This window comes from Oncorhynchus kisutch, linkage group LG18 (assembly GCF_002021735.2).
Source record: "Oncorhynchus kisutch isolate 150728-3 linkage group LG18, Okis_V2, whole genome shotgun sequence".
Lineage (NCBI taxonomy): Eukaryota > Metazoa > Chordata > Actinopteri > Salmoniformes > Salmonidae > Oncorhynchus > Oncorhynchus kisutch.
In genome coordinates this window covers 37294995-37322291 of record NC_034191.2, presented here as the reverse complement: position 1 = coordinate 37322291, position 27297 = coordinate 37294995, and the positions used below count along the sequence as shown (strand labels likewise).

The window sequence follows — 27297 nt, the reverse complement described above, 5'->3', positions numbered from 1 at the left end:
TGTGTCTACCTGTGTGTGTTGTGTCCAGGTGTTCGGGAAGGGCAACATGGTGTTCTGGATCGTCTTCTCTGTCCTCCACATCCTGGCCACCATGCTGCTCAGCACCCAGCTCTACTACATGGGTCGCTGGAGACTGGGTAAGGAGTCAATCAATCGCATGTATCTATTTGTTATTTTTAAAAGCCCTTTTTTACATGAGCAATTGTCACCAAGTGCTTTCCTTACTTTACCCAGCCCAAAACCACAGAGCAAGCAATGCAGAGGCAGAAGCACAGTGGCTAGGAAAAATGAGCCTGAAGACAGGAACCTAGGAGTAGGGGCTAGGAAAGTTACAGGGCTATGGACAGGTGTCCGTCTATTCTATTTGTTTGTGTTTCAGATTCTGGCATCCTGCGCAGGATTGTGTATGTGATCTACACCGACTGTATCCGCCAGTGCAGTGGCCCCATGTATATTGTGAGTATACGTCAGGGGGGGGGACTACTGCCCCCTCTCATTAAAGACACGGAAGTTCAAGGTCGACTGCGATACTGCAGGCATTGTTTGCATAAAACCAGAACTCCCCATTATAGTGAATGACCACGATGATTGCCATTTTTCCAATCTACCAATAATTGTTTCTAACAAACCAGATGTGCAGTCTGTCCTTGAACCAATTTATTTTTCAATCCCACACAGAAGAAGTTTCATTTAGTTTCTAATTGCAGCCTTCAGTAGCCCGGTTGGCCTTCAACTTGAGTTACTCAATGAGAGGGGGGGGGGGGGCAGCAGCACTGGGCTAGGCTGCAACGTCACTTCCTGGAGTAGCTCAAACTGCGTATCTTATGTCTCCATGAGACGCCATATTAACCGACTTAATTTGGCTTCAATACACTATTGAGTCTTCACATAGGAATGAATGGTGTCGCTTGATCAATGGCTTTGTCCCATTCATATATATACAGTCATTGGTATACTGTACATACACACACTGTATGGAGACTAATGTTACAAAAGATTCACGAATCCACAAGTAAACATTTCTCTCTCTCTCACACTGTGTTAGGACCGAATGGTTCTGCTGGTGATGGGAAACATAGTGAACTGGTCTCTGTGAGTATTTCCTTCATTCACTCACTATCTTATTCCGACTGGACTGCCTTTACTGCAGTGTTCATATATGTGACACATTTTTATTTCTTTTTTCGGTCAGGTTCGCAAAGTACAGATCTGGTATCTTCATTTGATCACTCTGTTGTCGCAGATAATTTTCCTGCGCAGCATGAAATGCTAATTCGAGTGTATTAGGGTTTAAAAAGGCTTCTGTCCCGATTTCTGATTTAAAATGCCAGACTTGATTTGCCCGAGCAAAAAATTTATCAATCCCTACAAAGATGTCCATGAATTATAATCAACGTAATAATTCACATTTCCGTTTGCTGAATGATTTTTATTTTCCTGCTGTGAGATACGGGGTCAAATTAAGATGGCAGATCTGTACATTGTTTGACCTCATCATGCCGTGTTCTTTATCAAAGGTCTTTCACACCTATTTTAAGTGATTCATGTATGTCCCTTTCTGTCAATGTGATTTATTGCGACTCACTCAGCCTGATGAGGCAAGGTATCCATTTGCTCTGTAGAACAGTCATTACACACCCACAACCATGGGTGGTGACTTGAGTAGAGTCGACAACTCATCACTGACATACATTCTGTTGTTGTGTTCGGTCTGTCCAGGGCTGCCTATGGGCTACTAAAGACACCCAATGACTTTGCCTCTTACCTGCTGGCCATCGCCATCTGCAACCTGCTACTCTACTTTGCCTTCTACATCATCATGAAGGTGTGTGTGTGTGTGTGTGGGGGGGGGGGGGGGGGTCTAAGCTAGCATATGGGGTCTAAGCTAGCATATGGAATTGTTTTAAGACATTGTAGGATAAGGGTAACATTTTTTTAAATAATAAATCTTTACTAACTTCTGCTACTACAAAATAAAGATCTGTCAGTGTGATTCGGAGGCAGACAATAAGTTCATCTTTGCAGCTCCTAACACCCTTAGAATAGCTTCCAGTTTCCTCCATCTCCTCATCATCAAAGAGCCACTGCTCGTCACTCCTCACCATGCCAACGCCTTAGTCCTCTCATGGTGTATGATATTCAGGGTCTCTCTCACTGTCACTCTGTAAAAGAGAAGACAGCGCCTCACCTCCCTGTACAAGTCGACCAGACGGCTCTGCTCCTGCGCAGGCAGGTGCTGGCTGTGCTCAACGAGCATGGCCTTGTGGCTGAGCTGGTTTAGTCCAGTACTGCTCGTATTCCCACAGACCCAGGCTGCCCACCTCCTGCTGTGCGGTCCATGATTCCATCCATGGTACAGCCTGGACAAATCGCTGGATGTAGTCGCTCATTATTGAGAAAAGGATCAATCTTTCGAAAGCAAGTCACACTTCTAGTCTTGAGGTTGTTGCCACAAACTGAGTTCCAAATCAACATTGGCACCTAACAACCAAACATTCTCAGTTCGAAACATGCTCTATTCAATTGTGATAAAATGTCAATGTATTTGTATGGTTTTAGACTCACCATGGGAATGAAAGAATGACTTTTAAATCATCAATGACTCTGGTTCTTAGCAACAGACATTCTAAATTCAAACATTCTACTTAAATGTGCTTTGTTGGACCTGTTGCCATATTCTAGCAGTATTGTGTGTATATGGAAAGTGCACATCGGACACATGAAACAACGTAGAACATGTTCCGGGTGTACAATCACAGATGATGTTGTGTTTCTGTGAATGTATGTGTAGCTCCGTAGTGGTGAGAGGATCCAGTGCATGGCAATGGTGTGTATCCTCTTCACAGCCGTGGTGTGGGGCTTCGCTCTCTTCTTCTTCTTCCAGGGCCTCAGTACCTGGCAGGTCAGCACAGCCTTACAGATCAGTGGCTTCCACCACACGTCAGCCTTACACACCCCTCTTTGGGGGCCCCCAGCCATTCCATGTATTCAAACGCTTCCAGAGCTAGCACACCTGATTAATCAAACATTTGCATGTGTAGGTAAGTTGAATCAGGTATGCTAGTTCAGGTGTACAACACAATTGTGAGTGTTCTGGGGGTCCCTGAGGAGAGGTTTGGGAAGCCCTGTCATGGTATCTGTAGTACCACACTTGAAAACATCACACGTTTACACATCACATGTCATGGTCACATAACCCCAACATTCACCTTTCACTGTGGCACTGACGGCTTTGTCCCCTCTCTCCCGCCATAGAAAACCCCCGCCGAGTCCCGGGAACACAACCGTGATTGCATCGTGCTCTCCTTCTTTGACGACCACGACATCTGGCACTTCCTGTCTTCCATTGCCATGTTTGGTTCCTTCCTGGTGAGTGTGTGTTTGGTGTGTGCGTGCACGCCTCTGGGGAGGGCCATGCGACACTCATTTCATAGTACAGTCGTGGCCAAAGGTTTTGAGAATGACACAAATATGAATGTTCACAAAGTCTGCTGCATCAGTTTGTATGATGGCAATTTGCATATACTCCAGAATGTTATGAAGAGTGATCAGATGAATTGCAATTAATTGCAAAGACCCTCTTTGCCATGCAAATGAACTGAATCCCCAAAAAACATTTCCACTGCCTTTCAGCCCTGCCACAAAAGGACCAGCTGACATCATGTCAGTGATTCTCTGGTTAACACAGGTGTGAGTGTTGATGAGGACAAGGCTGGAGATCACTCTGTCATGCTGATTGAGTTCAAATAACAGACTGGAAGCTTCAAAAGGAGGGTGCTGCTTGGAATCATTGTTCTTCCTCTGTCAACCATGGTTACCTGCAAGGAAACACGTGCCATCATCATTGCTTTGCACAAAAAGGGATTCACAGGCAAGGATATTGCTGATCAACTATTTATCGGCTCATCAAGAACTTCAAGGAAAGCGGTTCAATTATTGTGAAGAAGGCTTCAGGGCGCTCAAGAAAGTCTAGCAAGCGCCAGGACCGTCTCCTAAAGTTGATTCAGCTGCGGGATCGGGGCACCACTAGTACAGAGCTTGATCAGGAATGGCAGCAGGCAGGTGTGAGTGCATCTACACGCACAGTGAGGCGAAGACTTTTGGAGGATGGCCTGGTGTCAAGAAGTTGCAGCAACTTCTCTCCAGGAAAAACATCGGGACAGACTGATATGCTGCAAAAGGTACAGGGATTGGACTGCTGAGGACTGGGTTAAAGTCATTTTCTCTGATGAATCCCCTTTCCGATTGTTTGGGGCATCGGAGAAGACAAGGTGAGCGCTACCCTCAGTCCTGTGTCATGCCAACAAAGCATCCTGAGACCATTCATGTGTGGGGTTGCTTCTCAGCCAAGGGAGTGGGCTCACTCACAATTTTGCCTAAGAACACGGCCATGAATAAAGAATGGAACCCTCCGAGAGCAACTTCTCCCAACCATCCAGGAACAGTTTGGTGACAAACAATGCCTTTTCCAGCATGATGGAGTACCTTGCCATAAGGCAAAATGATAACTAAGTGGCTAGGGAAACAAAACATCGATATTTTGGGTCCATGGCTAGGAAACTCCCCAGACCTTAATCCCATTGAGAACTTGTGGTCAATCCTCAAGAGGTGGGTGGACAAACAAAAACCCACAAATTCTGACAAACTCCAAGCATTAATTATGCAAGAATGGGCTGCCATCAGTCAGGATGTGGCCCAGAAGTTGATTGACAGCATATTCTTGAAAAAGAAGGGTCAACACTGCAAATATAGACTCTTTGCACCAACTTCATGTAATTGTCAATAAAAGCCTTTGACACTTATGAAATTCTTGTAATTATACTTCAGTATTCCATAGTAACATCTGACAAAAACATCTAAAGACACTGAGGCAGCAGACTTTGTGATAATTAATGTGTCATTCTCAAAACTTTTTGCCATGACTGTATTATAAAATGGAGGGGAACACACGGATTTCACACCATGGACATGGTTATTGCTGAGCATTGATGAAGACCTCCCATTCCTGACCCAAACATACCCAGATAGTGACTGACTCCTCTGCTTTCTCTGCCAGGTTCTCCTCACCATGGACGATGACTTGAACAACGTCCAGAGAGACAAGATTTTCGTCTTCTGAGAAAGCAACTCTGGCTCCGCCTTAACGTTTCTCGCTGGCCAATAGTGACACGGTGGCAACTGACACACCCAATGGCTTTGTCTCCCTGACTGCAGGCGGGCTGGGCATCTCTCAGCCAATCAAAGAGTTGGGGAAGGTTGGTGCGCCCTCCCCCAAGTTGGAATCTGTATGAACACGTGGCGTGCCAATCAATGAGTCTGGTTCACCAAGACATGCTGACATTTCTCCTTCCTGCCATCCGATATTACTGTGGTCATCGTGTTTTCTTATTGCGGATAATGTTAACCGTACGAATGTAATTTATTTTATATTGCATCATTACTGACTTGCAACTCCATCAATGCATTTAAACATGTATAGTCTGTGTGCCTGTGTGGGAGTGAGAACACACCTCATGTCCAGTCTGTCGGTGGCCTTTAATGTTCTAATCATGTGGTCTGTATTTATTTCTATGGCTCAGTCTGATACTGTACGCCGGCTGGATCTGTCCCTGAGAGATCATTGATTGTATTGTAATTATTAACTACGTCCTTAGCTGGTGAGGAAAATATATTTTGCACTGTAGGATAAGAAAACTTGGGACTATGTGATGGAACAGTTACTGAATAAAGTTTGTTCACAATGATAAAGGTGTAATCTTAGTATTCATTAGTATAATCTGTCTCTAGGTTTTTGTATTTTAAGTTACTGACAAGCAGGATGAAAAGGAAATCCAAACATGGGTTGTGTTCATTAGGCACCAAATGGAAGAGAATTGACAATCAGGGAAAGACTAACTGAACTTGTCCAAGAAATTCACATTTTCGTTGCACTTTCCATTGGGTGTCCCAATGAATACAACCCTGGTAATTACTTTGTAATGCAGACAAATGAAATATTGAAAAGTTGTTGCATGAAAAAGAATGAAAGCTTGACATGGACATTATGAATATACACCACTTTACATTTATTAAAATATTTATAAAAATACTGTAAAAATTCCACACATCTGCACAGTAAACACACTGGAAGAGGGTCTCTCTTACCAGAATTTCATACAGACTGAATGCTTTACAAGTTGTCCTGCCCTTGTAGCGGTTATTATGGTATGGCTTGAACTTCTCATACAGCACAATTACAACCTGATACCATGACAATGATCTTTAGTCACTTATCACATCAGTTATGAGGCTTATAAATGTAAGATATCAACGGTATCTCTCCTAATAAAGTGAAGCACCTATTGAATATGTAACAACTATGCATTCTGTTTTTGAGGCAAACAAACTGATTTGTTGACTACGGGGCTACTGTCGCCATACTCCCAAGCTATTCAACCTTGCATGCCAATGGAATGAAATTACAGAGACCACTGAAACCGCCCTAGTGTCCTCTTCTGTCACACAATCACAGTTAAACCTGAGGAGTACACTGGAGGTCAGATGTCTTAAAAAATGTTTCTTACAGTAATCTGATATGGAAATTTGGTTGCAGGGGAATCCAAGCTCTGGTCCAGGGCGTTCCTTTGGTCCACACATAGTCGAGGGCGGTTCCTCTAGTAGCGCCCTGGACCAGAGCTAGAGGGATCCCTGCATTAAAAGTGAATTTTTAAAAACACACCCCTGTCCTTAGCCTTTTTTCAATAACAATACAGCTTTATCTGCTTGTGTTGATCCTTGCTCTTTATGTAACTTCTCCCTCCCCCTTTAGTAATGGTACACTTTAATCTGGTTGTTGTCATCCAGGCTCAACTGGACCAGTCCACTCATAGTTGGGGGGGTCCGATACCGCGTGAACAGAGGTCTGATGAAAGCCTGTTAAGGAAATGTACAAGATTGAACCAAGCTCCATTATAAGTTGTGCTATGTGGCGTGTGTGAGCATGTTTACAGAAGGATACACACTGGGGTCTTTCCTGCGTGTCTCCAGCCATCTCTTGTTGCCGTCGATCAGGCCCTGAAGCCTCTGGCCATCCATCTCCACTGCCTTAGGCTGCATGGAGGACAGACTACGAGCCTGCTCACTAACAAACACACATTTCTGTAGTACCTTCCTTCAACAAGATAAGACTACAGTGAAAGGGATGAGTGACAGTCTAGATTTAATTTTTTAAAGAGGAGTTTCCATCATTTTCATGTTTGTTATTTTCATATTTACCTTGCAGGACTGTACCCTGAATAAAGTGCATTGGTCCTCAAGGAACTGGTGGCTATGGACTCAATAGGAGCCCCTATAGAAGGGACAAAGAGAAGTGTACTCTTGTTAATTAAACCAACAACTCCACCGACCTGAAAGTACACAGACAACCCTGAACGGGGAGTTCTACAGTCCACAGAACTAAATACAACGCATATTTATTATAATATATATGATATTGGATCTCTTTGGTTGAGATGTACCAGGGAAGAGCTTGGCCCAGCGGCTATTGAGCAGGTCCTCAGAATCCCGTAATGGGGTGGAGGTGCTGTGAGGGGCCCACGCCCAGGAGGGCCCAGACAGAGGCATGGAGAGCTGTGAAAGAGGCATTGAGGTGGGGGTTCGGGGCTGGGAGAGGGGCAGAGGTAGGGGGAGAGGCTGGTAAGGGGTCTGGCGTTGGGTCAGGGAGCCCAGGGCCCCCAGGACTGTGTTGAGCTGGCCAGAGATGTGCTGGAGCGACTCGGCTAAGTGCTGCACCTTAGCTGGCACTGTGGGCTCCCCACCTGGAGAGGAGAGAAAGGGAGCGAATGTCGGAAAAGAAGAAGACATAAGGGAGAAAAGCAAGGAAGGAGAGGGTGAAAGAGAGGAAGGAAGGAGAGAGGGTGAAAGAGAGGAAGGAAGGAGAGGGTGAAAGAGGAAGGAAGGAGAGGGTGAAAGGGAAAAAAAGGAGAAACGATGAAGGGGGAGAGACAGAGCATAAGGAGAGAGGGTGAAAGAGAGGAAGGAAGGAGAGGGTGAAAGAGAGGAAGGAAGGAGAGGGTGAAAGAGAGGAAGGAAGGAGAGGGTGAAAGAGGAAGGAAGGAGAGGGTGAAAGGGGAAAAAAGGAGAAACGATGAAGGGGGAGAGACAGAGCATAAATAACAACATGACAGGGGAGGAGTACAGGCCTGTTATGAGGGTATAAGGAATGGATACTCCCGTATGTGTGTCTCTCTCACCTGGGCCATCATGGCCGTTGCTGGCGCTGCTCATATCCGATTCAGTCACATCAAAGGTCACCTTCCTATCATCAGCCAGTCTGCCCTGGTCATCATAGTAGTGATGATGGGAGACCTGGGCAAGGGAAAGCAAGAGAGAGAAAAAAAGACAAAAAAACTCCATACTTTTGTACTTTCTAACACGAACACTTGTCTACTCTTAACATCAATGATTTAGCTGATAACTGCTTTATTGAGGAACGTTTTCCTTACAACGATTGGCTTAGCTAGCTACCTTAAGTTGAACACACTGACTAAGACGCTCTGGATAGGACTGTCTGCTAAATGACCAAAACGCCATGGAAAAATGCATACAAAATACGTATGTGTACAAAACATTAGGAACACCTTCCTAATATTGAGTCGCACCCCTCTTTTACTTGAAAACAGCCTCAGTTTGTCGGGGCATGGACTCCATAAAGTGTCAAAAGCGTTCCACGGGGATGCTGACCCATGTTGACTCCAATGCTTCCCACAGTTGTGTCAAGTTGGCTGGATGTCCTTTGGGTGGTGGACCATTCTTGATACACAAAGAAAACTGTTGAGCATGAAAAACCCAGCAGCGTTACAGTTCTTTTTATTGAACCTTTATTTAACTAGGCAAGTCAGTTAAGAACAAATTCTTATTTACAATGACGGCCTACCCTGGCCAAACCTGGACGACGCTGGGCCAATGGGACTCCCAATCACGGCCAGATGTGATACAGCCTGGATTCGAACCAGAGACTGTAGTGACGCCTCTTGTACTGAGATACAGTGCCTTAGACCGCTGCGCCAATCAGGAGCCTGATTCTTGACACACTCAAACTGGTGCGCCTGGCACCTACCACCATACCCCATTCAACTTAAATCTTTAGTCTTGCCCATTCACCCTCTGAATGGCACACATACACGATCCATGTCTCAATTGTCTCAAGGCTTAGAAATCCTTCTTTAACCAGTCTCCTCCCCTTCATCTACACTGATTAAAGTGGATTTAACAGGTGACATCAACAAGGGATCATAGCTTTCACCTGGACTGACCTGACCAGTCTGTGTCATGGAAAGAGCAGGTGTTCTTAATGTTTTGTCCCCTCATTGTATAGTGTGTTGTTTATTAGCAATCTATTGAAGTATGTATAACGTTATGGGCATGGTATGTAATACAGGTGGTGTACAGGGGGCAGGATATGTGGTATATAAACGTGTTATGGTGTACTACTAAGGCACCTCTTCAGCTACGGAGCTCTCTAGCTGTTGCAGTCTCTCCTCCTTCCTGCGTAGCAGCGAGTTCCCCCTCTGCACAGTCACCCTCAACTCCTCCACATCACTGGCCTCCTGAGGAAGAGAAGCGGAAACGAAAGCGAGCGACAGAGAGAGGGAGGGAAAGAGAGCGAGAGACGACCCAGGGACCGTCACACACGGAGGTCAAGCATACTCTCTCACTTCATGAATGTTCCAACATAGGGCAGGGTGTAGGAGTCTATAAGGGATAAGGAAGGGAGTCACACTTACACGTACCTGCTGCAGGTTCCTGTACATCTCCTGTGTGGCCTGGGCGTGGCTGGTGGTGTTGGGGTACTGAGAGGAGCTGGACTGGGCCTGCGCTGCCTGCAGCGCTGCCTGTCTCTCACTCAGACGACCACTCTCCCTCTCCAGGAAGCGCCGGGCCTTCTGCAGGGACAGGCCCTCAGAGGAGATGTACTGATGCAAGCTGGGAGAAGGACAGGAAGAGAGAAACACACACACACACACATAGAAGTTAGTCAGGATAGAAAGGTGCAACATGCATGCATGCTCTCTCACACACACATACTCGTCCAAGCTGCTCTCGCTGTCTCTGGAGATGGGGGAGAGAGGTTCTTTCAGGTGTTCCACATGCAGCACTTTCTCCTGTCCAGCAGAGGGCGCTGCCTCACAATCCTTCTCCTTCTTCCTCTCCTCCTCTGTTCTGTCCAGTCTAGTAGAAGGCCTCTTGATCTCACTCTGCTCCAGATCACTGCAATAGAATCATGTGTTTGTCCCTGAAAAAGTACCGCTTGAGAAAGAGCTCAATAGTCTGGCAAGCTAGAATTGAAGTTTCCCACTAAGTCTGGAAGACATGCACTGTCAGCTGCAAGGTGACAATGAAACAGTGTGAACGGAGGTTGACCCCAACTAACGGGCCAGGTGTGTGTGTGCGTTTCAGTGGAGGCTGCTGAGGGGAGGACGGCTCATAATAATGTCTGAAAACCGTGTGTTTGATACCATTGCATTCACTCGATTATTATGAGCCGTACTCCTCCCACCAGCAGCCTCAACTGGTGTGTGTGTGTGTGTGTGTACCTGACTCTGCGGCCCAGCCGATCACATCGCTCCTGCAGCAGCTCCACCTTGCTCTCCAGCCGGTCCCGCTCCTCCTTCATCCTCCTGCTCTCCTCTCTCGCTTTGTCCCTCTCCTCCCTCATTCTCTCCAACTCCTCTCTCGCGTTGGTCCTCTCCTCCCGCCCTCTCTCCGCCTCCTGCCTCGCCCTGTCCCTCTCTCCTTCCACCCGCTCCAGATCCTCTCTCAGTCCATCTCTCTCCTGCATGACTCCAGGCAGAGCCTGAAAACATCACAGGCTTAACATCTACAGCACGATGAAGACCGAGGTGGTGGTGAAGATGATGAATCCTCACCTCGATTCCTCTGTCTATCTCATCCTCTTCATCCCCAAGCTGCTGCCGCCTCTTCTTCAAATTCGCTGCCTGAACATTGGCAAGCGGATATGTCCTTTAATCAACAGCGGCCAACCACACACATACAGTTCATTCCTTTCCGAAGCCGAGGCCATCCCTAAGCGTTCCAGATATTCACGCAGACACATATCAGCGCAACAGTGACTGATTACCTGGGTCTTCAGTGTTGTCTCCTGGCTCTTCAGTTCCCTGGCCCTCAGCTCCATCCTGTCCCCCAGCTCCTGAATCTCTGCCTCCTGAGGGATGACAGGTGTTTAGAGATGATACATGTGTGTGTGTGTCTCTCTCTGTCCTCACCTTGCGTGTGTGCGTCTGGCGGGTCTTGCAGAGCTGGGAGTCTAGCTGTGTACGGAGTCTTTCCAGCTGGGCGCTGTGTGCGGCCAGCAGGCGATCCCTCTCCTCCTGCAGGACACACAGCAACTGTTCCTTTTGGACAGCCTCCTGGAGGACAGAAGCACACACAGAGACACACACAAATAGATCACTTCCACGATATTTAACCGCAGCATTACATGTCGGGACAACAGTGCAGAGGCAACAGCCAAAGCAACAATGACAGTAGCAGCAGGTAGGTTACGAGAAGCGGTGACCTTTGAACTGTCTCTCACCTGGTCCAGATGACTCTCTCTGATAGAGCTGAGTTCTCGGTGGTGGTCATCTTTGAGCTGCCCCAGCTTCCTGGCGTGGTCACGCTGCACTTCCTCCCTTACTTCCTGGAGCACGTCTCCCAACTGGTCCAAGTCACAGTCAGTGGGAGGGATTCATAATGTCACAACGCTCTAGAGGGTTGAGACTGACATACTGGTAATATGTGTATCTGCAGTCAGGGAGATGAGGGCTATGGTTTTGTGTATCAAAGGTGGGAAGTAGTGTGTGTGTGTGTGTGTGTTCTATCACCTCTCTTTGGTACTCTGCTAGATGCTGCTCTGGGCTACGAGGGCTCTTCAACTCCCTCCACCTCTCACTGGCACTGCTTCTCCCCTAAGGAACACAACAACACACTGTCTTCAACCATCACCTGTGTGACAACACCCTATCCTAGACTCACTGCATGTATTTCCCTCACAAAAACCCAAACAATTTCAGTTATTTCGAGTGCACGTGTGTATTAGAAGGTCCCTCTCCTCCCCCCCCCCCCCCCCCCCCCACCTCCTGTTTGAGGGAGCTGAGTTGCTCCTCCCGCTCCCCAAGCAGTCTCCGCTTCTCCGCATGTAGCTTCTCCTCTGACTCCTCCCTCAGTCGCTCCAGGTCCCGCCTCCTCTGGGCCTCTACCCTCTCTCGCTCCGCCTCCAGGGTGGCACGCAGCTCTCTCAGCATCGCCTCGCCCTCCTCCCTGATGAAAACAACACACACACGAACATAGCAAGCACACACACACACAATCATTTTTAGCGCAAGTCTTTTTTTGTCTTGTTTTTTTTTGCAGTGACAGAGCGGTATTTCTATACCTACTGTAAGTGTAGAAAGAACGGTATCGTCTAAGCACAGAATAGTTATGTGAAGTCATATTAATACGGCTGGGGTCGCTGAGCATGTGATCTAACGGTCAATGGAGCACTCCAGGGAGATTGCTGTCATATGAATGTGTGTGTGTGTGTGTGTGTGTGTGTGTGTGTGCTTAAGCAGATGGATGAATAGTAGAGAGAGATGAGTCACCTGATGTTGCGTTGCTGGTTCTCTCTCTCCCTCCGGGCCATCTCCCTCAGCTCCAGTAGCCTGCTTTCAGACTCCACACTCAGCCTGCTCTCCTCTTCCCTCCCCTTACTCTGGAGCCTCTCCCTCAGGCTCCTGGAAGACCGGTCAGGACCAGAACACACACACAGCAGCGGGTGAGATAACCAGCACTGTCACACAGCCATAAGCATCAACACTGAGTCACATACTCACACATCACAGCTCACAAATACTACTATAACAGTGGACATAAGTGGAGAGGGAGGTTGACCACTCTGTGGCCTGCTGCCTGAATGCCTACCTGACCCTCTCCTTGCTCTCCTCCTTCAGCCTCCGTTCCTCCTCCTCCTCCTCCCGGCTCAGCTCCTCCTGAAGGAGGCGCCCCTTCTCCTGCCTCTCCCGCAGCGCACGCTCCTTCTCCTCCTCTATCTTCCTCTCAGTCTCCCTCCTCTCCTTCTCCCTCTCCTCCTCCTGGGCCCATCTGCTGTCCTCCCCCTGTCTGGGGGCTTCCTCTTTGTAGTGGGCGTTGGGGCTCCTAACCAGGCGGCCTCTGGAGGTGTCAGGCCGCTGGACCCCCGGCACCCCTAGGCTGGCGCTGGTGCTGACCCCCTCGGCCCGCGGCCGGGGTTCCGGCTCACAGTGGGAGGACCCTGTGGTCTGCTGGGATTCACTGGGCTGGCTGGGGGGCCTGTCTTCCATCACTGGATCCTCCCTGCCTGCACCATGGAGACGCCTGCAGAGTTTGGGAGAAGGGAAGGAGGGAAGAGAGAGAGTGGAGAAGAGGGAAAGAGGGGAGAGAGAGAGAGGGTGAGAGAGAGCGAGGGAGGAAGCGAGAGAGAGAGAAGAGGGAAGGAGGGGAGAGAGAGGAAGAGGGAAGGAGGGGAAAGAGAGGAAGAGTAAGAGGAGTCAGATAAATGATTTGGCTTAGCTCTAGACTTGCAGATCTTTGTGAGAAATAGACTACAATGACAATATGCTTGTATCACAACGTGTGTTTGAGTTCAGAGAGGACATTTCACTGAAATATGGGCATTTATCAGAAAGGCTTGTCTGCCAACCTCTCTGCAGCTTCTGCCCTCTTCCTCCGTTCCTTCTTCTCCTCCTCCGCACTGACTTTCACTATCCCCACTTTGTCCTGGGGAAAATACAGACTTTTTTTTTTAGGTGAATAGCAAAGGCTAACATAACTCTACATGGCATGATGTGAGTGTTCACTCTCAAAATAAAACAACGGTACAAACAGTGCCTACAGACTCTACAGCCAGAGGAACCACTGTGACTGAGGAGAGAGAGTGTAGCTGAGGAGGAAGGAGGTGAAGAGGGGCGAGCGAGGGAGAAAAAGAAAGGTGAGGAAGAGATGGAGAGAGTGTGGTACCTGCAGGAGTGGACTAACAGCAGGGGAGAGATCCTTCAGGTCCAGGACTTTCTCTGACAACCTGGAGCCAAAACCAGACTAAAGGGAAAGTGGAACACAACACTGTTTGCCTTTACTCAACACACCCCTTGATATTATCTGCTTAAATGTTACATTATAAAGCCTCTATTCTACAGGCCTATCTACTGGGACATGATCTCAATCCATAACAAAGTACCTTGAGGTCCTCGGTGGAGGAAGATGCCACCTCCATGTGCTCGCTGGCCTCCGACTGCTGATGTAAACACACTCAGTCACTGACGTGAAGCATAGTGCGACCGTGTCACCTCAAACACCGTACACACACACAGACACAGACACACGCATGCACTCACGACACAGATAGAAAACATGGATGAATACTGCCATTCTCAGCGGCACACAGCAATTATGAAGGCTCTCGTAGTAGGGCAAAGCAAGTACAGCAGAAAAGGGACAATAGACTAGTCAACAGCACAGAGCAGCCATCCCATGGCTTGATCAGCAAAGCTTGGGCAGACAAGAGGCAAATAGTGAGACTCTACCACACAAGCACAGGGCTGGTCAAGCAGGCAGTAGAGACAGAGAAACACAGGCTACAGCACTGCAAGTTTGGACTGAGAGGACCGGCTGCCTTGGGGGCTGTATAAGAGGATGGGGCTGCCTTGGGGGCTGGCTGAGAGGATGGGGCTGCCTTGGGGGCTGGCTGAGAGAATGGGGCTGCCTTGGGGAATGTCTGAGAGAATGGGGCTGCCTAGGGGCCTGGCTGAGAAGATGGGGCTGCCTAGCGGGCTGGCTGAGAGGATGGGGCAGCCTAGGGGGCTGGCTGAGAGGATGGGGCTGCCTAGGGGGCTGTCTAAGCAGATGGGGCTGCCTTGGGGGCTGTCTGGGAGGGTGGGGCCGCCTAGGGGGCTGTCAGAGAACGCTAGGGGACTATCTGAGAGGATGTGGTCGCTTAGTGGGCTGTCTGAGGGGATGGGGCCGCCTAGGGAGCTGTCTGAGAGGATGGGGCCGCCTAGGGAGCTGCCTGAAAGGATGGGGCTGTCTGAGAGGATGGGGCTGTCTGAGAGGATGGGGCCGCCTAGGGAGCTGCCTGAGAGGATGGGGCTGTCTGAGAGGGTGGGGTCGCCTAGGGAGCTGCCCGAGAGGATGGGGCTGTCTGAAAGGATGGGGCCGCCTAGGGGGCTGGTTGATAGGATGGGGCTGCAGTGCTCAGCTCTAGAGGAGGGATGGAGGCAAAACTGGCAACAAGGGGACCAGAATGTTCCAATCCAGTCCTCAGAGCTGACTGCATATACACATATTACCAAAGACACCAATGTGATGTGAGAGGGAGATCATGGGGGGCTGGATTCACCAGGGTTGGGACTTGAGCCAACACAGCCCCTCAGGGAGTGGAATGGTGTCTCCTTTGGCTGAGAGAGGGGCGGAGGTGCATGCAGAGGGGGAGCACACAGGGCAGGGGCCACGACATGGTCAAAGCACACCAAACCCCTACCTCTGCTGGTAGAGGGCTTTGTTTGGGCACATTCTTCATCTTCCCCACATACACCTCCATGTTGTCACTTTGTTTAAGGTCTGCTAACTTCTTCTTCTTCCCCAGGGACTTAGCTTGGACCGTTTGTTGTTCGAGTCTCTCGATTACTTCCTCTGATCTTGCGGATGTTTTGGGTTTCGGTGAGGCTTGCACGGTCTGAATGCAGTTTTCCAACACCTCATCACTGTCTTCTTCAAGTTTGTCTCCTTCCATTTCTTTTCGTTCTCTTTTGAAGCACCCCTCCACCTCCCTGCTCTCCTCTCCTTCCCTAGCCTGTTTTTCACTCAGCGAGCATCTCGCGAAGACTTTGTCATTTTCCTCCCCTTCCTCACTTTTTACACACCTCTCCCTCACCACCTCACTCTCCAGTTCCTCAGGTTCATCTTTACCCTCCTCCCCTTCCTCACTTTTCACACATCTCTCCACCACTTCACTCTCTCCCTCATCAGCCTCTTCTTCGCCGACCTCCTCTTCCACTTCCTCACTTTTCACAGACCTCTCCAACACTTCACTCTCTCCCTCCTGTTTACCTTCCTCTTCAACACTTTTCACACACCCCTCCACCACCTCACTCTCACCCTCCCCAGCCTCCTCTTTACCCTCATCTTCTACCTCTTCCTCACTTTTCACACACCTCTCCACCACCTCACTCTCACCCTCCCCAGCCTCCTCTTTACCCTCATCTTCTACCTCTTCCTCACTTTTCACACACCCCTCCACCACCTCACTCTCACCCTCCCCAGCCTCCTCTTTACCCTCATCTTCTACCTCTTCCTCACTTTTCACACACCTCTCCACCACCTCACTCTCACCCTCCCCAGTCTCCTCTTTACCCTCATCTTCCACATCTTCCTCACTTTTCACACACCTCTCCACCACCGCACTCTCACCCTCCCCAGTCTCCTCTTTACCCTCATCTTCCGCCTCTTCCTCACACCTCTCCACCACCTCCCTCTCGCCCTCCTCAGCCTCCTCTTCCAACCACCTCTCAACCACTTCCTCACTATCCTCATCTCCCTTTGCCTCATCTTCCTCCTCTATACTGTCTCTAACAGTCTCTTCCTTCCTTTCCACATGCTTCCTTTTGAAATATCTCTCACCCACTATCTCACTTTCCTCATCTCCTCCCTCCACCGCTTTCATATATCTCTCTACTACCTGATCACTCTCTTCCTCCTGTTCCCCCCCTTTTTCCTCTCCTGCTTCCTCACTTTTAGTGTCTCTCTCATCACTCTCTTTTGGTTCCTCTTCACTTTTAACACGGCTCTCAACTAGCTCATTGCAGTCCTCCACCTGTTTGTCATGACCCACCTCTAGTTCTTCATTTGTAACACACCGCTCTACTACCTCATCACTCTCTCCTTGCTCTCCAAGATATCTCTCCATCATTTCATCACTTCCTCCTTCTCCCTCATTTGTATTGACATTTTCCTCAACTACGTCACCAGTCTCCTCTTCCTCCCCATCCTCACTTTTTACACACCTCTTTATGACCTCATCACTTTCCTCCTCTCCCTCCTCCAACTTTCCTTCACACTCTACCTCCTCACTGACCTCGGCCTCAACGTCCTTGCCCTCCCCCTCCTCTCCTCTCTTCTTCTCACTCGCTTGCCCTACTTCTCTCTGGTTCTCCTCTTCACCTCCTCCCTCCTCAGCCACACTCTCTCTGTCCTCTCCCCACCCATCCTCATAATCTTCTTCCTCCTCTCCACTGTCTCTAGTTTTAGCAGGCTGGGGGTCTGGGGTAGGGGGGCAGACCCCAGCAGCACTACTGCAGTCCCTGCTGCCTCCGCGTGGTGGGGTGGAGAGGAGGTGGCGTCCACGAAGGGAGTCCTTGGGTGGAAGGGGATGATGGTGGCCACCAGAGAGAAACAGAGGGAAGACGTGCATAGACACAAACACAAAAATAAAGAAAGGAGGGGGAGGGGTTGGGGATAATGTGACAAGGAGAAGACACAGGGACCCGAGCAGCATGCAAACCACTCACGCATTCCGTAGGTAGAGCTCATCGAAAGAGAACAGTCACGTCAACAACAAACAACACAGAGAAGTGTGACAAAATCACAGGAAGTGCAGAGTTAAACACACACACAGAAAGACCAACATAAAGGGTGATCAAATGAAAGACTCAGATGGCAAAGCAATAACAGTGACAGTATGAGGACAAGAGGACCAACAGAAAGAAACAGTGGCAGCCGTGACCATAGCACAGCTCCCACTGACACAACAGCTACACAACCAGGAAGAGATAGACACACAAGAACCCGAAACACATGTTTAAAGTCACACACACACACTTATGAGAGTTGATAAATGACAAAGATGTTATGTCTGAATGAATAAATAGGCCTACACATTTTCCCAATGATAGCTTACACTTTCCATCCCTCAAAGTGTTGGTTTTGGTTAAAGGCAATCTAGTAAACCATAGCAGTTCTATCTAGGTCTGCATCTTGTGATCTCTCTTCAGATAGACCTGATAACATAGTCATGGGTTTGTTCAATATACCTAAGTATACAGTGCATTCTGAAAGTATTCAGACCCCTTGACCTTTTCCACATTTTGATACGTTACAGCCTTATTCTAAAATTGATTAAATAATTTTTTTATCTCATCAATCTACACACAATACCCCATAATGACAAAGCAAAATCAGGTTTTTAGAAATGTTAGCAAATTTATATTTAAAAAAATGGAAATCTTATACAGACAGGTGTGTGCCTTTCCAAATCATGCCCAATCAATTGAATTTACCACAGGTGGACTCCAATCAAGTTGTAGAAACATCTCAAGGATGATCAATGGAAACAGGATGCACCTGAGCTCAATTTTGAGTCTCATAGCAAAGGGTCTGAATACTTATGTAAATAAGGTATTTGTGTTATAAAAAATGTATACATTTTCAAAGAATTTTAAAATAAAATGTTACTTTGTCATTGTGTATAGATTGATGAGGGAAAAAAATGTTTCATACATTTTTAAAGAAGGTTGTAACGTAACAAAATGTGGAAAAAGTCAAGGGGTCTGAACACTTTCCGAATGCACTGTAGGGTTTAAACTACTAGAAAGTCCTAAAACTAACATACACCACAGGATCGACAGTGGGATGAAAAGAGAGAAAAGAGACAGTGAGAGAAGTAATAGATTGAGCCACATCAGTAGTGTGTGAGTTACCTGCTGAGAGGGGGACTCAGGGCTGTGCACTCCAGACAGGGCCAAGTCTCGTAGCTCTGCTTCTGTCTTCCCCTCTGGTGGGGCCACTCCACTGGCCTCGCTGTCCTGTTAGCCACACAACACACACGACTGAGCCTAAATCCATTATTCAGAGAGATTTTCTAATGTAATAATGACATGGGACTGTGCTTATCTGCACTGGTATCATACACTGACAGAGTTGAAAGTAGGTGAAAAGTCCTAAAGGGGCTATGCCATAAAATAGACATGGTGTTGTTGTGCAATGTGAAAAAGGTAGTGTACCTCATACTGCAGCCCTCCTCCCAACGCATCCAAGTCCAGGTGCAGGTTCTGTAACAGTCTGGCCGAGCCACGACGACTCTGCAAACAGCATCACTGTCATACATCTAACTTATGCTCCACAATTTACACACATCTATTCTCCAAATATTATGTTTCACGGTGCCCAGAAAGGATAGGTATGCACTTTGCCAGTTGAAAGTCATACCGGCTGCTCATCCTCTGAGATGTTATCCTCGTCATCCTCGAACCCAGGCGGCGAGAAAGCCACACGCTCCTCCTGTCGCCCTCCCAGCAGACTGGACCCGAGGCTTGAGAGAGGACCCTTAGGGGAGGGAATGAAGGAGGAGAGACAGAGAGCGAGAGATAAAAGGTTAGAGACTTTCAACAGCACACCATAAGAATAAGGGTAATACAGCACATAAGGTAATGAACTATCATCCTTTATCATCAAGGTGAAAACTCTTACCCCAAGGGGAGTCTTCAGGGGCTCCAGCCCTCCAGAGCTGCTCAGGGACCCCCTCAAGGCCGGGCCATCAAGACCCCGTAGAGGAGCAAGGCTCCCCAACGGGGCCTGCAGTGGCCCGAGGGTCAAGCTTAATGGCTGAGAGACAGAGAGAGACACACGTGAACAAATATGTTGTGTAGAGAGGGTTCAGGTTAATCGTAACCATCATGATATTCAAGGATCTTATCGAAACTCAGTAAAATTTGGTATACTGCTCCTATCGTTCACCTGCTTCTACCAATCCTTCTCCAATAATTACAACAGTTCCTTTACGCTCTGAGGCTGTCTTACCATTTCCTGTCTGTAATCAGTGGTCCTACTTGCAGAATCCCTGCACTGCCCTGCTGGATCAGCCATGCTCTCTCCCATCCCGTCTCTCGGCTGAGAGGTAGGTAGGGGGACATGGGGCCAGGAAAGAGACAGAGAGGGGCCAGGCAGGGGACGAGGCCCTGCTCACAGTCCCTAGCATCAAGTAAGTGAACTCCTAGGATGATCTTTCCCTTCTGCTTGGCCTTCTCTTCCCTCATATGTTTCCGTCATTACTGCCCCAGGTGTAGAATGACCATATGAAGGCATTTGGGGTTCAATAGCCTTTCCTTCCTCTACCTCCACTTCTAAACAGACCACCGTGTCGCTGAAATCACTACTGCTCTCCCTGCCCTCTTCTGCTGCCTCCCTCCATTCCACCACCTCCTCAGTGACAAAGCCCTCTGCTCCACCCTCGATACTACCATGACTAACTGCATCAGCTTGACTTTGTGTTTCATCAGTGGGCCCTAGGCCAAACCACACTGCCCTGTCTCATTCCTCATTGTATGGTGCTAACCCCCCATGTCAGTTTGAACCCCCTACCAGGGAACCTTTCACTGTTCTCAGGGGTGTTTCTGTCTGGCTCTCCTTCAATACAGACCTTTCCCCTTTGTTTATAGACTGCTAAGAAAGGATACACATAGGAAATGGAGAATGACTTAGGACAATGACTTATAACTCTATAATCACTACCATAATCACTATATCGGTATAACTGTATCACTTAGCAACTGGGGGCATGAAGCAACCAAGCATAAGTATGTGACTGTTGTGTTGATGACCAAGACAATATAAAATAATAATGTATTGGTTCAGCCAAGCCACTCTAAACACCTCATCTTTGTAATTTGTTTCCTCTCTATTTTCTGCTACGCCTCAGTGACTAAGTGGAATAGCCGTGCTTCTTTGACATTATTTAGAGTTGAAGCTATTTCCAGACCAATACATCTACACACAACAGCACTGCAGTGTTCTGAGACATCTGTGAGTCACTTCATGCGCTTGGTGTATTTCAGAACATAACAAACGCCCACTCACTCCTGGTGGCTTCAGGAGCTCTTGGTCTTTTGCCTTCTTCTTTTTCTCCTTCTTGTCTTTTTTCTTTTTCTTCTCCTTTTTAGCGGCGGTGATGGGGGGCCCATGAGGCTGGGTGCCGGCTCGTTCTCGCTCCTGATTTACCAGGCTGCGGTATTGCTCGTCACACGGGTGGTCCCAGGTGGACTGGCCCGAGGAGAAGTTGAAGTAGTACACGTCCCCCGTCACGTCTTGACTGCGAGAGGGGGAGAGTCACTTCAGCACCTCAGAACTCAGAGAAGGGAGAAGAGACCAGTGGACATATGATGTCTGGGAATACTGGGAAGTCTACCAGTGTTGATACACTACTTGGGGCCAGAGATGGAGTCAATGTCAGGCGTCTTCAAACTCAGATCACAGTAAAAAAGATTGTGAATCGAGACCACAGCCGAGACAAAACTGATCCATGCAAGAGAAGGGTGACATTGTGACCAGTCAGTAGTAATTTGTGGTTAATGAATCACTATCAAAAAAGTACTGTTAAAAATTAAATGTAAAGTACTGTTTTATTGCAATTAAAAAAAACATGCATTTATGGAAATCAATGTTGGGTTAGCACAAAAAGCATCCCCCATCTACAAATATTTTGACCATCCATACACAGGTGAGAATATTTGTGTTCGGGTTTCAAATTCACTTGATTGGATGTTACTGACCGACGCCACCAGGTTCAGACTCCATCTCTGGTACAGTGGGAGATGCCTGCCTGCCTGCTTACCAGGGTTTCCATTCGGGAGGCAGTGGGGCAACAATGCCCTCTCTGGCCAGCCATAGGAGCTCGGGCTCCCGATTGGGATCAATGCCAATCTCTCGTGCGTACTCGTGGATCTCTGACAGGGGAGGGGAAGAAGCAGTGAGGAAAATCTCCAGATAACATTACATGACTTCTCACATAACCAAAAATAAGTTAGTGAATGTGTCATATGTGGCTTATCTATGTAAAGCAGAGCATTGCTTGGTTTTGAGATGTGCCTATGTGTTTGATGCCCACCACAACACTTTGCACCATGCTCGTGTAGTTGTTTCAGCAATGTAGCTTACAAGTCAGTCTACTGATCTGTCAACTAGAAAAGGGAGCCATACTGCCACTTCTGTATATCCTTCTGCTCTACCTTGTTCAGAGGGGATATAGTTCTCATCGTAGTCCTCTTCCAGGATCAGCTGGTCTCCAATCTGCAGAGCAGCAGCTGCTGTCATGGTTACTTAGAGGGGAAAATAGTCATGTCGTAGATGCCATTTGAAAATTGTAACTATGTTCTATTGTATTTTCAGTAGCGCATGCATCACTACAAAACAAACCCCATATGGGACCTCTGTGTACAGTCATATACATCTATGCTATTATCCACGTAGCTAGTTGGCTAGCTAGCTAGCCAATGATCAATCCTCAACCACGGTTAAAAGAGGAAACCTTTTCAAAAACGAACTAGTTAGTTAACTAGCTCGTTATTGAAAAGGTTTAGCGGCATCAGCTACGTTAGTTAGCTAACAAGCTAGCTACATTAGTTGGCCATTAAATTAGAATAATAACTCCAATAATGTTGTTGACATGGTTTCATAGGTAGCTACAGTAACGTTAACCGTAGGTTTCCAGTGACAGACCAATGCGGGGTGGCGCCACATCGCAGAGGAAAACGTTACAGTAGCTAGCTAATTCGCTAACATTGGCACATTAGCTAGAAACTTCAATTTGTACAAAAAACGTACGATTTACCTACCTAACTACAAGTTATCCCAGTAAGGGAAAGATCAGTCAAGCGCGATTATTATCGACATTTTCCCTTACAAATGAGTAGAATGGTTTCACTGGGTCTGCTAGCAAAACAACAACATATCAAAACAGAACCCGCTGATGGAGCGTCCAGGGACGCTTTTGTCCGTTTCCGGTTCCAACACCCCTAGCAACCATGTCGCACCCACCTACCACTCAGACATATCGCGGTAGATTGGACAGAAGTGACGCAGAGGACACCTTTCATTGGACCTAATCACCGCCCAACAAATTATTTACAGTATTGTAATTTACAGCTAGTACAGTATAATCCTGTTAGCAGGTAATCACATAGTTCAATATGATAGTGCTTTCATATGTCCACATTCTCATTGGAAACTTGAATGCAATTTACATGAATAAATTTAGCAAAATACATGTAACCACGGTCAGTCTGTCAAAAATATTTGGTCGAGTTTCTGCAATTGAACCAATCACATCAGTTTTTTTTTGTTTTTTCCCCTCTGTGATTGGTCCCTGAGCCCATAGGAGGCAACTCTAAAATGTATTTTCTCTTTCTGTAAAGCCCTACCTTTATCCACTTCCACTGTCTTCCAAGAGTTAGTTCTGCTTCACTTCAGTTTGCTCCTCAATTCATGCACCTTGGTTGGAGAGTGAGGTAGTGTTTCTCCCTTAAACACAGGTCAAATGAGTTCAAATTGAAGACTCCAATTTGCATGCAATTAATGAAGTATTGCAGAGCCACTTCCACATGACACCAACAACAGTGCAACAACATTAGGAGCCTTCCAGTATGAGGAGGTGTCAAACGGTTGTCATAAAACGTCTTCTCAATGAACTGGTTCCTTGACGAATGTATCCTGCTTTATTGTGGGCAAAGTGATGTTATTGACAGCAACCAAAAGGTACTCAGTTCGGTTTTAGCCACCATTAATTATTCACCAAAATGATGTTTTTTTTACTGTAATTATATCCTGCATTACGACACTATAGATTGGTTTGTCTTTTCTGAATCCATTAATTGAGGCTTCCTTTTCAGTAGGCTCAAGCCTAACAATAATATAGTTTAAAAGTATCTATCTGATTTCAAAAACATTGTCACAATACCTGCTGTAAAAAAACAAACAGCATAGACCAGCATATGCTTGCCCAGCTTTGACCAGCTAGACCATGCTGGTTCGACCAACTTGACCAGCATCAGAACAGCACTGACCAGCATGGACCAGATTGAAATGAATGCTGGTCTATGCTGTTTTTTAAGCAGGGTATTGCTACAGTGTAAGCAGTTTGTTAGGCCCGTAAATCCACACAAGCATCTACCATAGGGTGGCAGCAAATCAGTCAGAGAAATCCTCTGCTTTCGCCACTGAGCATTGACTTTGTTCATTGGCTTTGCTCCTAATAAAAATCTGAAAGATACTCCTGTGTCTCACCATCACTGCATCATCACCCAGTTCCTCTGCAAAAAAAACACCCACCAGCCATTTCTACTGTGAGATCCTCCTAAAACTGCAGAAGACAAATCACGGAACTAATTGTTTATAGGGCTTGTGCAAGACAGCAAATCAAATTGAGTGAAATATTATGCTTATTGTCGCTGTCTTTGAACATGACCTCCATGAACTTCAACATGATATTTCTACACAGTAGTCCAATCTACAAGGTAATTCAATTCTTGGCTTTGCAGTCCTCTGCTATGAGAAATAGATAAAGATCTTGAAATCTAGATCACTCTGATGGAATGAAAGCCTCACACCCAGTTGGCATGACTGGTTCAGTTTGTGTGTAGATGTTTATTTGTTTACTGTAAAAATTCAAAATAAATACATATATGTTTCTGTTCATGTTAACCCTCCGCTATCCCTCCACTGGTATTTTCAGCAGATCCCTGATCTAGTGACCGCCAAATCCGAAGGTAATTGACTGATGGTCCTTGTCACAGTTGTGTAAGATCTGTGGCAAAGTTTGCAGAAAAAGGGTTCTTCAGCTGTCCCCATAGGAGAACCATTTTTGGTTCCGGGTAGAACCCTTTTTATTTCCAGGCAGAACCCTTTTGGGTTCCATGTAGAACCCTCTGTACAAAAGGGGTTCTACCTGCAACTAAAAAGGGGTCTTTATAGGGTTCTCCTATGGAGACAGCTGAAGAACCCTTCAAGATTCTAGACAGCACCTTTTTGGGCACTACTTTATCTTTCTTTTCTGTACTACATAATGTGTAGGTGGTTTGGCCGAGGTCCTAGGTGAATGCCCCTTAATTCCCGGCAGTGATAGGCACTAGTACACAAACATAGGCCTTGGAACTTAAATAACAACATCTACACAGCTAAACACACAACATCTCTTGCTTATACATTTGAGTTCTTGTATCTCGGGTACTCAGACTTCAAGGAATTGAAACAGTCACAGATTAAAATCAATGTGTAAATTCAAATAAAATGTATGGGTCACTTGCGCCAAATACAACAGGTGTAGACATTTCCTTGAAATGCTTACTTACGAGCCCAATACAGTGTAGACATTGTTAGTGTTGTAAATGGCTATTGTAGCTGGAAACTGCTGATTTTTAATGGACAACATTTTTTTTTACGAGGCAAGTCAGTTAAGAACAAATTCTTATTTTCAATGACGGCCTAAGAACAGTGGGTTAACTGCCTGTTCAGGGGCAGAACGACAGATTTGTACCTTGTCAGCTCGGGGATTCGAACTTGCAACCTTTCGGTTACTAGTCCAACGCTCTAACCACTAGGCTACCCTGCCGCCCCGTCTACATAGACGTACAGAGGCCCATTATCAGCCATCATCCAATGAAACGTTGTGTTATCTAATCCAAGTTTATCATTTTAAAAGGCTAATTGATCATTAGAAAACCATTTTGCAATTATGTTAGCACAGCTGAAAACTGTAAACTGAAATCTGAAGCAATAGAACTGGCCTTCTTTAGACTAGTTTAGTACATTTTTTATATACATTTGTTTAAGTTGTGAACTAATGTGAATTCAATGTGAAATCAACAAAAACAGTCACCATGACATTGGATTTAGTTTAAACATTGGGTGAAAAAAAGACTAAATTCCCTTACAGTGATTACTTTTTTTGCAAATCCAATCAGTTTCCCACATTGATTCAACGAAATCACACTGATTCTTTTTTGTTGAAATTACGTAGAAACAACGTTAATGCAACCTGTTTTTGCCCCGTGGGAAGGTTTTGATACTAATGTTGTTATTTCCTCTTTTATTTAATTTCATATCAGGTAACAAATGGCAAGTTTCCTGGGTGGAGGAGACAGGCCCCATCAGCCACTCTGTCTTCAGCCGCTCATAAAGCTCAATGGGGTTTCAGTGCACCAACAGGGGGGAGTGATCCAGGAAGAATAGGGAGAGTTGGGGGTAGAAGAAGACACGGGGGAAGGAGTGTGAAAATATGCATAAAAAAAGAAGAAAAGAGAACAGGAAGTAGGGCATTTGAATATGCTGAGAAAGAATAGATGCCTAGGCAGGAGGTGGCAGGTAGCATAGTGTTTAGAGCGAATCCCTGAGCTGACATTGTAAAAATCTGTCATTCTGCCCGTGAACAAGGCAGTTAACCCACTATTCCCCGGTAGGCTGTCATTGTAAATAAGAATTTGTTCTTAACTGACTTGCCTAGATAAATTAAATAACAATAATTAGCAATGCAGAGGTTGGGAAGGAAACACATTCAAATATACCATTAAATGCAGAAGAAAGTCATCTCACTGATTTTGTATGGCACAGTAGGTACTGAGAGTAATGATTGTCCAAGGCGGTGTAAATCCATGCAACTCAACAATGACAATGTGTTGAAATTAGGGCTGTCGGAGTTAGTCAGATAACTCAAGATAACTTTTTGTAATTTTTGCACACATTTTTTTTAATTGTGACTTAATCGTATTGTCTGAAAGCATTCAAAATACACTTAAAACATTCAAAGTACATCTATACAGCTAAAACAATCACAACAATGTGATGTCAAAACAAGTTGACATTGAGGTTAAAGAAAGTGTGCTTTATCAATTTACGTCATTTTGATAACCGTTACTTTTGGACAAAATCAAGACATCAATATTCTTGTAACGTTTTTTTGTATAATTAAAAATATATATATATAGCTCAATTTGAGCAATTTCTGAATTTGCGATTAATCTTCATTGATCACAGCAAATCCTGCGATTAACTCAATATTTTTTGTTGTTGCTTTTGACAGCCCCTGTTGAAATATATTGCATGTTGCTTGGGGAGCTGTGCTGCAGTAGCTATTTCTCTATCTACTTATGAGTTGTTTTGAGGGAAATAGTGGGATGACATTCCACTGGACACAGATGTCAGTTCAATGTCTAGTTTGATTTACATTTACACGACAACACCTTTTCTCCCTCGGGAGACTGAATAGATTTGGCATGGGTCCCCAGATCCTCAAAAAGTTCTACAGGTGCACCACCGAGAGCATCCTGACCGGTTGCATTACCGCCTGCTAAGGCTACTGCTCGGCATCTGACTGCAAGACGCTACAGAGAGCAGTGCGTACGACCCAGTACATCACTGGGGCCAAGCTTCCTGACATTCAGGACCTATATACTAGGCGGTGTCAGAGGAAGGCACAAAAAATTG

The 27297-nt window shown here is 46.5% G+C and overlaps 2 protein-coding genes across 10 annotated transcripts in view; one reads left to right on the top strand and one right to left on the bottom strand.

The window, feature by feature from the left end:
• The window catches only part of sidt2 (SID1 transmembrane family, member 2), a 29504-nt gene extending 23756 nt beyond the window's left edge, over positions 1-5748 (top strand). For all 6 annotated transcript variants that reach the window (XM_031795976.1, XM_031795978.1, XM_020507801.2 and 3 more), the window contains 7 exons: positions 29-137; positions 380-456; positions 1046-1092; positions 1720-1825; positions 2792-2902; positions 3256-3369; positions 5057-5748. In XM_031795976.1, coding sequence (XP_031651836.1) covers positions 29-137; positions 380-456; positions 1046-1092; positions 1720-1825; positions 2792-2902; positions 3256-3369; positions 5057-5119 — 627 coding nt within the window. In that variant the 3' untranslated portion in view covers positions 5120-5748. The remainder of the gene's footprint in view (positions 1-28; positions 138-379; positions 457-1045; positions 1093-1719; positions 1826-2791; positions 2903-3255; positions 3370-5056) is intronic.
• A 293-nt stretch (positions 5749-6041) lies between these two features.
• On the bottom strand, positions 6042-22872 carry LOC109909370 (centrosomal protein of 164 kDa). 4 transcript variants are annotated; one of them, XM_031795972.1, is made up of 29 exons: positions 22656-22872; positions 22050-22139; positions 21656-21767; positions 20902-21133; positions 19516-19650; positions 19255-19371; positions 19050-19127; positions 18747-18851; positions 15533-17404; positions 14234-14290; positions 14017-14094; positions 13700-13776; positions 12943-13374; positions 12624-12755; positions 12117-12300; positions 11865-11948; positions 11576-11698; positions 11265-11408; positions 11120-11203; positions 10908-10976; positions 10575-10834; positions 10066-10248; positions 9765-9963; positions 9480-9587; positions 8232-8346; positions 7497-7796; positions 7255-7327; positions 6998-7120; positions 6042-6901 (listed from the first exon to the last, which is right to left on the bottom strand). In XM_031795972.1, exons 2-29 carry the CDS (start codon positions 22132-22134, stop codon positions 6805-6807), a joined length of 5658 nt encoding a protein of 1885 aa, XP_031651832.1. In that variant the 5' UTR covers positions 22135-22139; positions 22656-22872; the 3' UTR covers positions 6042-6804. The 4 variants fall into 4 exon arrangements, with proteins under 4 accessions (XP_031651832.1, XP_031651833.1, XP_031651834.1 ...); XM_031795973.1 differs by having other exon boundaries at positions 9771-9963; XM_031795974.1 differs by lacking the exon at positions 15533-17404.
• Positions 22873-27297: the final 4425 nt, after the last annotated feature.

What these genes read in the sequence shown, in the direction of transcription:
- LOC109909370 (XM_031795972.1), bottom strand. Translation starts at nt 22,134, where the DNA reads ATGACAGCAGCTGCTGCTCTGCAGATTGGAGACCAGCTGATCCTGGAA. An exon ending in CGGCTGGGCCGCAGAGTCAG is followed by an intron (nt 10,249 to 10,574) that starts GTACACACACAC and finishes ATTCTATTGCAG; the next exon opens with TGATCTGGAGCAGAGTGAGA. An exon ending in TCAGGGTACAGTCCTGCAAG is followed by an intron (nt 7,121 to 7,254) that starts GTAAATATGAAA and finishes TGTGTTTGTTAG; the next exon opens with TGAGCAGGCTCGTAGTCTGT.